At 33.0% G+C, this 12,377-nt stretch overlaps 1 protein-coding gene across 1 annotated transcript in view; it reads left to right on the top strand.

The window, feature by feature from the left end:
• Positions 1 to 12,377, top strand: part of LOC145269488 (DNA-directed RNA polymerase, mitochondrial-like) — a 147,754-nt gene that overhangs the window by 36,974 nt on the left and 98,403 nt on the right. The window contains exon 10 of the mRNA XM_080125213.1: positions 1,583 to 1,659. Within this exon, the coding sequence (XP_079981339.1) occupies positions 1,583 to 1,659 (77 nt within the window). The remainder of the gene's footprint in view (positions 1 to 1,582; positions 1,660 to 12,377) is intronic.

Genomic DNA, 12,377 nt, shown 5'->3' on the forward strand with positions numbered 1-12,377 from the left:
TTCAGGCCTTGATAAGTGGTGAATCCTATGTAAAAAAAAAAAAAAAAAAAAAAAAAAAAGCAAAAATAAAACCAACCAACTAACAACATAGCTGTTTATGCGGGGAGAAAATGACAGGAAAATTGGTGGCCGTAAATAACTATAAAGAAAACTGTATGTCTACAAAACAACCAAACCAACCACGACAAATAAATATTTGAAGATATATCTGTTAGAACTTGAAGCATAAACTTTTTCCCAAATTACTGTATTCAGCATTAAGTATGAGGAAGAATTTAAAGAAGGCTTTGCAGCAGAAGAACCCAAACTGGATGTACAGTACGTCAAAGCAAGAAACTCAACATAAAAAGGAAACCAATGTTAATACCGGAATTTTCGGATTCATACGTATGATAACCTGAAGAAGAACGGAACTTGCATCGTCCGAAACGTTGTGCAAATGACACTCAAGATGAGAACAAATGTCCAGAGAATTCAAATAGTACAAATACTTTTTTTTTCATTTGGAGTGTTTCTACTTGAACTTAGTGGTAGTGTTAAGAAAAGATTGTTTAGAGTGGTTGTCACTCGAACGTAGGGTTAGTGGTATAGTTAAGGAAAGGGTTTTTTAGGGGACTTCCCACTCTAATATGAGGTTAGTAGTAAAATAAGTAATGTGTATTTTGTTATTTTTTAATTATTATTTACTAGCCTTTAATGAAAAAAAAATTAGACAAAATGTGTCTCCCATAGTAAGATTTTTTTTTTTTTTTTGCTAACTGCCCTAAAAGCTAGAATGGTACAAAGGTATGTCTGCAGTTTATGAACATTGTAATAATTTTGATAGGATTTTCAAGTTATTTGTTGCTTTATTAAATTGTTAGGTGAAAGCACAGAATAGTTAACGGCCCCCCCCTTCCCATTGTTAAGAATGGGTTTCTAAATAATACTGTTATTATTTCGCCACGGTTCATAAACTGCAGAAGAACCAACTTGAAAATTTTCATTTCTTTTGTGTTTTTAATTTCTTCAATATTTTTATTTCATTTCTTCAATATTTTTCTTTCATTTCTTCAATATTTTTTCATTTCAATATTTTTTTTTCATTTCTTCAATATTTTTTTTTCATTTCAATATTTTTTTTTTCATTTCAATATTTGTTTTCATTTCAATATTTTTTCATTTCTTCAATATTTTTTTTTCATTTCTTCAATATTTTTTTTTCATTTCTTCAATATTTTTTCATTTCTTCAATATTTTTTTCATTTCTTCAATATTTTTTTCATTTCTTCAATTTTTTTGTCAATCTTCAATTTTTTTGTCATTTCTTCCATATTTTTGTCATTTCTTCCATATTTTTGTCATTTCTTCCATGTTTTTTCATCTCTTCAATGTTTTTTCATCTCTTCAATGTTTTTTCATCTCTTCAATGTTTTTTCATCTCTTCAATGTTTTTTCATCTCTTCAATATTGTTTTTTCATCTCTTCAATATTGTTTTTTCATTTCTCCAATGTTTTTTATTCATTTCTTTAATGTTTTTTTCATTTCTTCCATCTTTTTTTCATTTCCCCTCATTTTAAAACTAAAATTTTTTTATTTTAGTGGGTGATAACCGAATGAGTCTCTATCCTTACATGAAAATTTTTCCACCCGACGTTTATGTGAACATTATGTTAGAGGTAAGTATTTTTTATTTGTTAAGATAGCAGAAGTATTCATACAAAAGTCATTCAAAAAGACAAAACAACATTTTCAGTGAAAAAGGATGTTGACAGAGACAAGCTACTTCCTTTTAACAAAATGCCCCACACTCACCGGTGTACCGTGAATGTATCGTGCGTGTGAATGTTGTATTTTAAACATGTAAAAAAGAAGCTCAGCAATTTGAAGAGTGATTTTTTTTTTCATTGAAATGTTTGTATACGGAAATAATAGTGAGAATAAGTTTATTTTTATTTTTATAAATCTCTATATATAAAAGGCAAAATGTGTGTTAGTGTGTGTGTTTTTTGTATATGTCCAGCAAAGGCTTTTGGAGGGGCGACACTAGGGGTACTGTTTCTTAGAACTTTTTATATGTTCCCTAGATTGTAATATCTCCAATTTATAAAACGAGGTCATGCCTGTCTTTTATTTGAGTGACTTTTACATGCTATTTTTTTGCTATTTCCTGGTATCCGCGTGTTTGTTTGGCTTTTCCGTATAAAAAAGCGAAACTGAATCCATAGCAAACAAGTCTCCCTGGCACTCGGGCCAGAAGGTCCAGAAAAGCAATGAGCTTTGATCAGTGCGGGCAAAACCCATCATGTCAGACAATTGCTATTTCATTTGGACACTCCCCTATTTATGGGGAGCTGGTTTTCTTCAACATCTTGGGGAAACTGGCAGCCAAAGATAAGTGCGGGATTTAATTTCCCTATTGCGTGATGTTTGACCTCATTAAATTTACACACCAGTCACTTAACTTTTTAATCGTTGAATTTCAACCATTCTCACTTCCGCTGCCCTCATAGCGTCGCGTTAAGTTCTCAGGCTATTCGCCTCAATGATTCAAAATAAACATCCGGGCAATGCCGGGCACCCCTGCTAGTCTATTATATAAAAGGCAAAATGTGTGTGTGTGTGTGTTTGTATGTTTCACAAAATCTTCTGACAGACGCGTCGGAACGTAACAAAACCGGTATCGTTTTAAAGCTCGGTCTTTCAAATGATAAATATCGAAAAATTGGCTAAAAACATTAATTCCTTCACCCTCAACTGGGCAGTTTTTTACAAGGAGGGGTCATTTTTTTTGTTGACATTTTCGCAAGTCATCGTCTCCTTTCGATTGACAACCCTTAATTCCAATGCTTGCGATTTCCGGTTTCGCAATGGACGTTAAGTTTTTTTGTTTTTTTTTCACCTTCTTTTCCTCCTTCACATTACAGGTTTGAGCCTGCCTGCCTGCCTGCCTACTATCACTTTTTTTTTTTTTACACCTCTCTCCACCCAGGCTGCCTACTATTGTTTTGATTTCCCCGCTAGCTACTACCACTTTTTTTTTTTTTTTAACACCTGTCTCCACCCAGGTTGCCTACCGGGATTCCTTACTACACCGCCCCTACACACCCAGGCAACGCCAGGTACCCCCCCTAGTATAAATTAAATAATATGGAATGTTTTCTTATTTATGAATACTCAAATGAATTTGTTTTTTTGCATTCGTATTTATTAAAGAGTGTACTTGTTCGAAAATTAGAATTTTTTTTATTAGAAATTTATTTTTTTATTTTTATTTTATGTCTTCGAATGTTTTTTTGTCTTTTTTTAGATACTCAAGTGAATGTTCATTTAAGATAAATATTAACGAAAATTTGTTTATGTCAAAAACTTTAATAAAGTTAATTAAACAGCATTATCTGCAGCGTAATCTAGCAAAGTGATATATTTACGAGTGTGGGACACTGTTAGGAGGATGTAGACGGAGCAAAGATCATGCTGTCTGGCACAGGAATAACACTATGCATGCATGACTGGACTCAAAACGAGACCTGTACTCATTTGCATATATGCAAGTCTCAAGGAGCATCAATGATGGTGAATTTTCTTGGTGGGCAGTATTGGTTTCAGAGTCAGGCAGATTCCCACGCGTCATTCGTTTCAGAAGAAAGAGGGGGGGGGCAAGAAGTAGAGATGACCAAAACAAAAACAAAAAAATACAGAGGAATTGGCTTGTCTCGGCGACATGGTCTTTCATTAAATTTTCTTCATTTTTTTTTTTTTTATTCATCAATTTAATCTCCATTTATTAAAAACACATTTACTTTAATTTTGATCTTTAAATTTTTAATGGAATTTCCCACTTTTCTCCTTAATCTAACCTTATGTGGAAAAATCCCGTTTTTATTACATCCACATCCAATGTTTTGCATGAATGATAACCAAGAAATATGATATTGAATTTTTGAAATCATCATCGTATTTGATTTAGTGTCCATCTTACATGGTGACATCTGTTGCTTTGAGAAATTGACTTTAAAACTAACTAATCGCAGTTGAGATTTGTATTTAACCTTTCCCCCAAGTTCATCCTTATCGCTTCCTCCCATGTTTTCCTTGGCGATCACTTGTCAACTGGCACCATTACCTCAGTTATTCTACATCTACTAACCAATGAACTCTCTTCCATCCTTTCTATGTGACCATACCAACAAAGATTCCTGCTTTTTATATATTTTCCCATACTCTCCAGATTTTATCTTCTTCTGAGGTCTTCAGATCTAAGCCTGAATTTAAGACTTGTATTACACATCCATTATATCATTCTCATATATTTCCTATCCATGCAACGCATGTCCTCAACCCTTACAGGCCAGGCTTTACTACCATGCATCATTACACTGCATACACATGCCTGATTGATTCTTAGTCGATAGAAACTACTTCAATAAGCACTTAATACAAATATACTACAATATCTCTAAAACAAATAATAGTCAGGGCTCTACATTGCGAGTGAAACAGTTGTATTTACGAGTGATTTTTCAAAATGGCGACTAGGAATAATGAAACGCTTATCTTTTAGCAATTGCATTTCTTTCACTGAAAATCTTCCAAAGCTTACTACTGAATAAAAAATATCTTTTCAACTTTTCTTTTTTTAATAAAATGAACAAAGTTAAATTATTTAAACAATAAAAGTTTAATAGAACAGTGTACTTTTTTTTTAACGAAGGCTGTTTAAAAAAAAAAAACATCTGAAGAAATCAGAATGTTTATACCTTCAAGTATCCACATAAAATTTGTTGTATATTAAGAATTACACTTATTTAAAAAAAAAAAAAATACAGAAAAATCTTTATGATGTACATACTCGTCACAGAACGAAAATTTCATATTCTAAAAATCATGTGGGTTTGGCTAGCAACTTTTCTATTTGGCTGGTAAACAAAAATATTTAGTTGTCAAAAGTCAAATAAATATAAATTTGTCCATAGAGCCATGAGAGTACAAAAATAATAAACCATACCCAAGAAATGAGCTCTGCCAAAGAAGTAGAGTAAACCTTAACCAAGAAATAAACTTTGGCTAAAACAAATATGATTAGAAATAGCATTTGGCTCTGAAATGACCCTACAATGGTTGATAGGCCATTAAGCCCGAAGCAAACCAAACCTTAGTCGATAGTAGAAACATTCTTCTGGTTAGTAATGGTAGAAGTTCATTGATCTTACATAGACTGCCCAATCATCAGAATTCCATCCTTAAATATTGGTTGCTAGGCCTCCATGGTGGAGGGTGGGTCTTATCTGTATGGAAAAGTGCAGTCAGCATTTTCTACAGCTCTACCTGTATTAATATTAATGGTTTATTTTTCTTAATATTGACTAAAACAATAAATCCCATAATGCTGTGGTTCTAGATATGACCTTAAACTATATCTGATGGTGAGGCCCCAGCTGCGGGCTTTGGGAAGTGTGGAGCCACCCTTTAATTGCAATTGCTCCCAGGTCCACTCTGACTCGGAGTGGTAGTACCTGTTAGGGTCCCAACTATGGGTTAAATAGAAACCTATTTGAAAAAAAAAATTCTATTAAAAATTTTTTTTTTTCAAAATCACTGGATTCGACATTAAATAACCTGAAAAGGGTTGATATGCCGTAAAACAACCAACCAACCAACCAGAATGCTACGCTGTAGTTACATGTGTTTAGTAAAATGCTTACAGGAAATGAACAGTTGTTAGCAATCTGTTCGTTGTAGAGCTATGTGGACAGAAATGAAATGTGAATGCTACATAATGGATGACTTTATGTCAGATAGAGAGTACATTTTTTTTTTACATGGGGATCACCACTTATCAAGGCCCGTAAGCCACTCGGGGATAAGGGTTATTTTGTGTACAATAATCAATGGGATAATATCGTAATAATAGTTGGTATTGGAGATTTGATAAAGTGTCTTACTTAAGAGGGCGATTAATCAGGAATTTGTTTATGTTGGACTTGAAGACGTCCAAGTTGTAGTCAGGTGGGAAACAGGCAAACGGAAGAGAATTCCACAGGCGTGCACTTCTAAGAAAAAAGCTATGTTCATGGAATCTACGTTTTGATTTAGGCACAGATAAAACGTGGGGGAAATTACTGACAGTGGTTTTAGCTAGACGAGTGTTTACATCAGCTACTGTTAATCTTGACAAGAGTCAAACTAAGTACACGTCCAAGTGACACAAAATTTAATAAATAAAGAGTTCCCATGAAATAGATAGGAATAGACGTCATGTAAGATTAAAGAGAATAAAGCAAAGAGGCGTCAGGACATGATGTATGACATTATGGATATCAGGGTTGACATGAGATTGTCTTATAGGAGTCACGCAGGACACATAACCAATAATGCTCTAATAATAAAATAAAAACTTGGAAATATTTATTTGCCCAAAATATAAAAATGCATAATGAACAAATTAGGCACAAGGCCATTCAAAAATGTGGGGGATAATGCGTGCCGTTGGTCATCTTTGGTCTCAAATGCTTAAAATTGTCTATTCTACTCTTAACTAGAAATATCTCAATTACCACAATACCACATTCACTCCAGAGGCTGGGCTGTCCTACTTAAGATAAACCCAAATTTGAAAAAGTTTTATTCGATTATTTACAGTAATAACATTTCATTGACAAGGGAATGGGGAATAAACAAGAAACAACAAAAATTTGTTAGTAAGGTCCTCTCAACCTTTTCTAAATAATAGATCACCCAATGTTTTTCGATTTGCCGAAAACAAGCAGGTCAATCTCTAAGTGGGAATGGGGAAAAAGAAAGAGGGGGGAGTGGAGAGTGGGCAGAGTTCTTCGAAGATGAGTTCACATTGGGGATAAATGCCAAGGATGAAAAGAAATAAAAGTGGGGAGTGGGAATCTTGGAGACTTTGTATTACCAGAGAGTGGGGGAGCTCATTCACTAAACTTTGATAATCACCAAAAGCGAAATGGCCCCCTAAGATCTCTGTTTGCTGTGCCCGCCCATTTATCCATAATAGGATGATTAATTAATTAGTTAACAGAATGTTGATGTCTTTCGCATGTGTGAGCTATTTATCTCCATAAACAAACGTTAAAAACTCTGTCGTCTTTTGGCCTCCGTTTTCACCCATGTAAAAAAAAAAAAAAAAAAAAAAAATTTAAGAAATGAAAAATGTCACACGTGAAAGAAAAATATAAGAACATGTGTTAAAATTTCAGATTTATTTTTTACAAGCATTTTAGTGGAACATGCTCTGATGAACTCCTCGTACTTGTGCTCTGTTGATATACACTCCCTACCGACAAACGCGTTTCACAACAAAATCCCACCTTTTCACTGTAGAGGTCCCTAGATAGCAGTGTCAGAAATAGCGAATAATTCCACCCCATCTTTCCAAGCTTATAACTCCTCGAAAAATGCAATTCAAGCCCTAATTTTTTTTTTCAATTAAAGGAGCAAGGACCAAGATTTCATTAAAAAAAAAAAAAAAAAAAAAAAACGTGTTTTTTTTTTTAAAAAGGTTTTAAACTTCGGACTTTACAGGTAAATTTCTAAAAAACAGTATATTTTTTTTGTTTTAAATTTGAATATATTATGTATTGACCTTTTCTCTTCAATTTGTGAGTAAATAATTATGTACTTATCGGGGTCTAAATTAATTATTATTAGACATTTACAAAATGGGAGGCGTGAATTATTCGACCCCCTGTCTTTCCAAGCTTATAACTCCTCGAAAAATGTAATTCAAGCCCTAATTTTTTTTTCAATTAAAGGAGCAAGGACCAAGGTTCCATTAAAAAAAAAAAAAGAAAAAACAAATAACGTGGTTTAAAAAAAAGGTTTTAAACTTCAAACTTTACAGGTAAAATTCTAAAAGAACACTGTTTTTTTTTTTAAATTTGAATATATTATGTATTGACCTTTTCTCTTCAATTTGTGAGTAAATTAATTATTTACTTTCGGGTGACTAAATTAATTATTTACTTTTTAATAGACACTTAAAAATTGGGATGGGGGGGGTCGTGAATTTAAAAAAAAAAACGTTTGTCTAAAATATTATATTCGATTTATTGGAAAGAACATAAAATTTCACATTGACCCTGAAAATATCGTAAAAATAGAATCAATAGAAAAATTTTGATAGATTTTTAAAGTTTAAAAATTGAAAAATATTGAGTTCGGAAAATTCATTACTGTTTAAAAAAAAAAAAAAAAAAAAAAAAATATTTCTATTACTTTTAAAACAACTGTAATAGTTTATTTTGGAAGTATAATCCATAAAGAAAATAAATAACCCACTTTTAACAGAAATTCTGAGATTTTTATATTGTATTCGCAGTTTCGTGTTAGGGGTGTCAAAAATTCCTACAAAAATTCTGATACTGCTAGTCCCTAGATGCTGGAAAGCCTACTACTCTAATGGTTTCTTCTCTCAGACTGTTAGACTTTGGAATTTCCTTCCTGTTACCTGCTTCCCTGACTTTACTGACATGCAGAAGTTTAAATGTAATGTAAACCAACATCTTGCTCGACTCCCCTAAAGTGCCGATATGCCTTATTTGGGGTGAACATCAGTAAAACAATAAAGCTAATATACTTTCTAACTTCCGGTGGGGCTGCTACCGGAAACGTGAACAAAGCAAATAAGTTCATTCACTTTTATTGTTCTTCAGTATTTCAGTTGTGACAAGGCAAATCAGTTCCTTAAGTTTTATTGTTTTTCTTGTTTCTATTTTGAAGTGATTTATTGAAATAAAATAGAAGAAAAGGACATTATTGAAAAAATATACAATAAAAATTAACAAAATTATATAAATATAAAAATGAGACAATTAGTCTTTATTTGCACTTTTAATAACAAAATTAAAAATAAGTTTTTATTTTATTTGAAATTTTGTAAGAAATGTATGTTTATGAAATTATAAAAATACATTTTTTTTTATTTTAAACTAGCGGGGGTACCCGGCGTTGCCCGAGTGTTTGTTTCCGGGACGGGGGGGGGGAGTTTTAAAAAATGTTATGGTAGGTAAGTAGGAAGGATCAAACCCGGAGTCATGAGTAAAAGTAGGAAAATAAAGTGTGAAAAAAAAAAAAAAAAAAAAAAAAACATCTGCAACGTTAACAGTTCGGCCACCAAGAAAAGTCCATTCCAGTTTAGGGAAAAAAAAAAAAAAAAAAAAAAAACGACTACGGTAGGTCGGCGCGAACGTGAAAATATAATGTGAATTGTCCAGCACGCTAACCACTATGCCACAGAGCACTGCAGCTTAGTTTAGTGATTTTAAATAACTTCACATGAAAGAACTACGAAGCCAAACCGGTGTTCTCTTCTCAACTGTTCCTTGTGAACGATCCCCAAACGGTGTTAAGTCGTGGCAGGGGGAGGAGGAATTTATTAGAGAGAAAATATTTTACCACTTCCATTGATCTTAACCGATTTTGGCCGTGACTTCTCAGCAGAAAAAGTATAGAAATCTAAGATTATCGAGGAATTTGAGAAATAATAAACCTATAACACACCTCAGATATTGTTCTGCCGTTTGTGCATATTATATTTGCATGAAATATCTTGATTTTTAATCCTATTAATGTCAAAATCCGACGGGAAAAAATGAGTTCATTTTATTTATATAGAGATATAAAAGTTTTTTTTATCTGACTTTATGTAATACATATATGTTTATGAAAGTATAAAAATAAAATCATTAAACTCAAAATAACAAAATTTCAAACATCATCAAAAAAATGTATCCAATACATAATATATCCAGAATAAGATTTCAAAAATGTTTTCAATAGTTCTTTAAAGAAAAAAAAAAAAAAAAAAATTTCAATAATTCTTAATCAAAATAAGACCGAAAAAACTTTTTGACGATTATTAAATAAAAAAAAAAAATGAATGATCTGAAAAGCATAATAAAAAATGAGTACATGTACCAGAAAGATATAGGCGTGATGTAAAAGAGCAAAGGAACTGATTTGTCTTGTCACCGCCTCCAATAGCAGTCATGCTGGAAGTTGGACCCAGCAGCAAAAAGAAAGTCATCGCAATGGAAGCATCCCAAATCTCCAAGGCAAAAAACCGTGACAAGAGTGAAGCAAAATCAAGGTGATGCTGATGGTCTTTTTGATATCCGTGGACTTGTGCATTATAAATATGCACTGAAAGGACAATATTGCAGCATTTAGATTTTTAAAAAATTCAATTTAACATTATATAATCAATTCTTAATGCTGCAATATTTTAAGTTATAGATTTATATTTTTTTACTAGAATATCTTGCCCTTTTCATTTCCAGTTTTAACAACTAGTCCTTTACTTTTCCATGTTTAAGCCTAACCATATTACTTTTCATGCTCGCATTTTTCTATTGTAATAGTAAATATGTTTATGAAAGTACAAGTATAAAATTATTAAAATCAAAATAAAAAATAAAATTATTAAAATCAAAATAAAATTATTAAAATCAAAATAAAAAATAAAATTATTGAAATCAAAATAAAAAATAAAATTATTGAAATCAAGATAACAAAATTTCAAACATCATAAAAAAAATGTATCTGATACATAATATTCCCAAAATATTTTTTAAGTATTTTAAAAATGTTTTCAATAATTGTTTTTTTTTTTTGTTTTTTTTTTAAAGTTCAATAATTAAAAAAAACAAATTCAATAATTCTTAATCAAAATAAGACCGAAAAAACTTTTCAGTGATTATAAAATAAAAAGAATGAATGAGCTAAAAAGCATAAAAAAAAAATGAGTACACGCACCAGAAAGATATAGGCGTGAAGGAAAAGAGCAAAGGAAGTGATTTGTCTAGTCACCGCCTCCATTAGCAGCCATGCTGGAAGTTAGGAAGTATGTTAGAACTAACCAAAAAATATATTCCCATGTAAATACAGTGACAATGACACCAAAATCTGCATACAACTACTGCTACTTTCTAGTAGTGATGACTAATAACACTATTTGCAAAGAAGGCGGGATCCCTCTACCATGCTAGAAAACTAGTCACGCCTGATAATACTCTATATCTCTAAACTGTTACCATTTATCCATACATGGAATGTTGTCGTCACATCTGAGCTGGTGCATCTGCCACTGATCTTTCTACCCTTAGACAGGGCCCGCCAAAAAACAATTTCCAATCTAATAGTCTCCACACTATGAACCAAGCTCCAACCCCTGTCCCATCACCACAATGTTGCATTCTTGTGCCTGTTTTTCAAGTATTTTAATAGAATTTACTCTGATGAACTTGTAACACTTGTGTCCCCTTTATGTAAATAACCCCGGCTAACCTGACAAACAGTACAATCCCACCCCTTTACTGTAGAAGTCTCCAGATGCCAGAAAGCTTTCTATTCTAATAGTTTCTTTCTTGAAACTGCTAGACTTTGGCATTCCCTCCTTGTTTTCAGCTTCCCTGATGGCACTGACACGTTAAAATTTAAATGTAATGTGAGGTAACAGCTAGCTGCCCAACTCCCTTCATAGTGCACCTGGCGACATTGTCCCAAATAGTAGCCCCTTATGTTCCAACTAGCCTGTGTGCCCGGCGTTGCCTGAGTGTTTGAAGGTGTGTGTTGAGCAAAAAAAAAAAAAAAAAAAATGGTAGTAGACAGGTAGACTCGGACCCGTATCGCGGAGGAGGAAAAGAACGTGAAAAAAAAAAAAATGGGACGTTTTTGCTGTTACGCCCATCACCAAACCGGAAGTGACGTAGATTTAAATTAAGACTAGACTATCGAAAAGAGAGGATGCCTTTCGAAAATATTGGCGAAAAAGGCGACCCCCCCCCCCCTCCCTGTAGAAAAGTGTCCAGTTGAGGGTGAACGAATTAATGTTTTTAGCCAATTTGACGATATTTATTGTCCGAAGGGTCGCGCTTCAAAACGATACCAATCTCGTGAAAATCCGTTGACTCTGTCGAAAGCTTTTGCAAGACATACATATATATATATTCATGCATATATTTAAACAGACAGGTGAGATTTCCCGGCATTGCCAGAGTGTTTGGAAGTGTAAAAGAAAAAAAAAAGTTTTGGTAGGCTGGTAGGCTTGAACTCAAAGCCTTGAGACAAAGGCAGAAAGGAAAGCATGGTAATTTACCGTGATGCTAAGAGGGCAGAGAAGTGAGAATGCTTGAAATTAGACGATTAAAAACGAATGTCTGGTTTTCTAGGTCAAACATCACGCCATAGAGAAATTAAAGAGGGGAATGTCCAAATGAATAGCAGTTGTCTGATATAACGGGGTTTTCCCTGCATTGATCAAAGCTCATTGGTTCTGGACATGCCGGCACGAAAGGCCAGGAACACACTTCGCTTTCTATTTTTTTAGTTTCACATTTATACGGGAAAGCCAAACACGCAGTGAGCAAGAAAT

This window comes from Euprymna scolopes, chromosome 45 (assembly GCF_053919585.1).
Source record: "Euprymna scolopes isolate OS-2025 chromosome 45, ASM5391958v1, whole genome shotgun sequence".
Lineage (NCBI taxonomy): Eukaryota > Metazoa > Mollusca > Cephalopoda > Sepiida > Sepiolidae > Euprymna > Euprymna scolopes.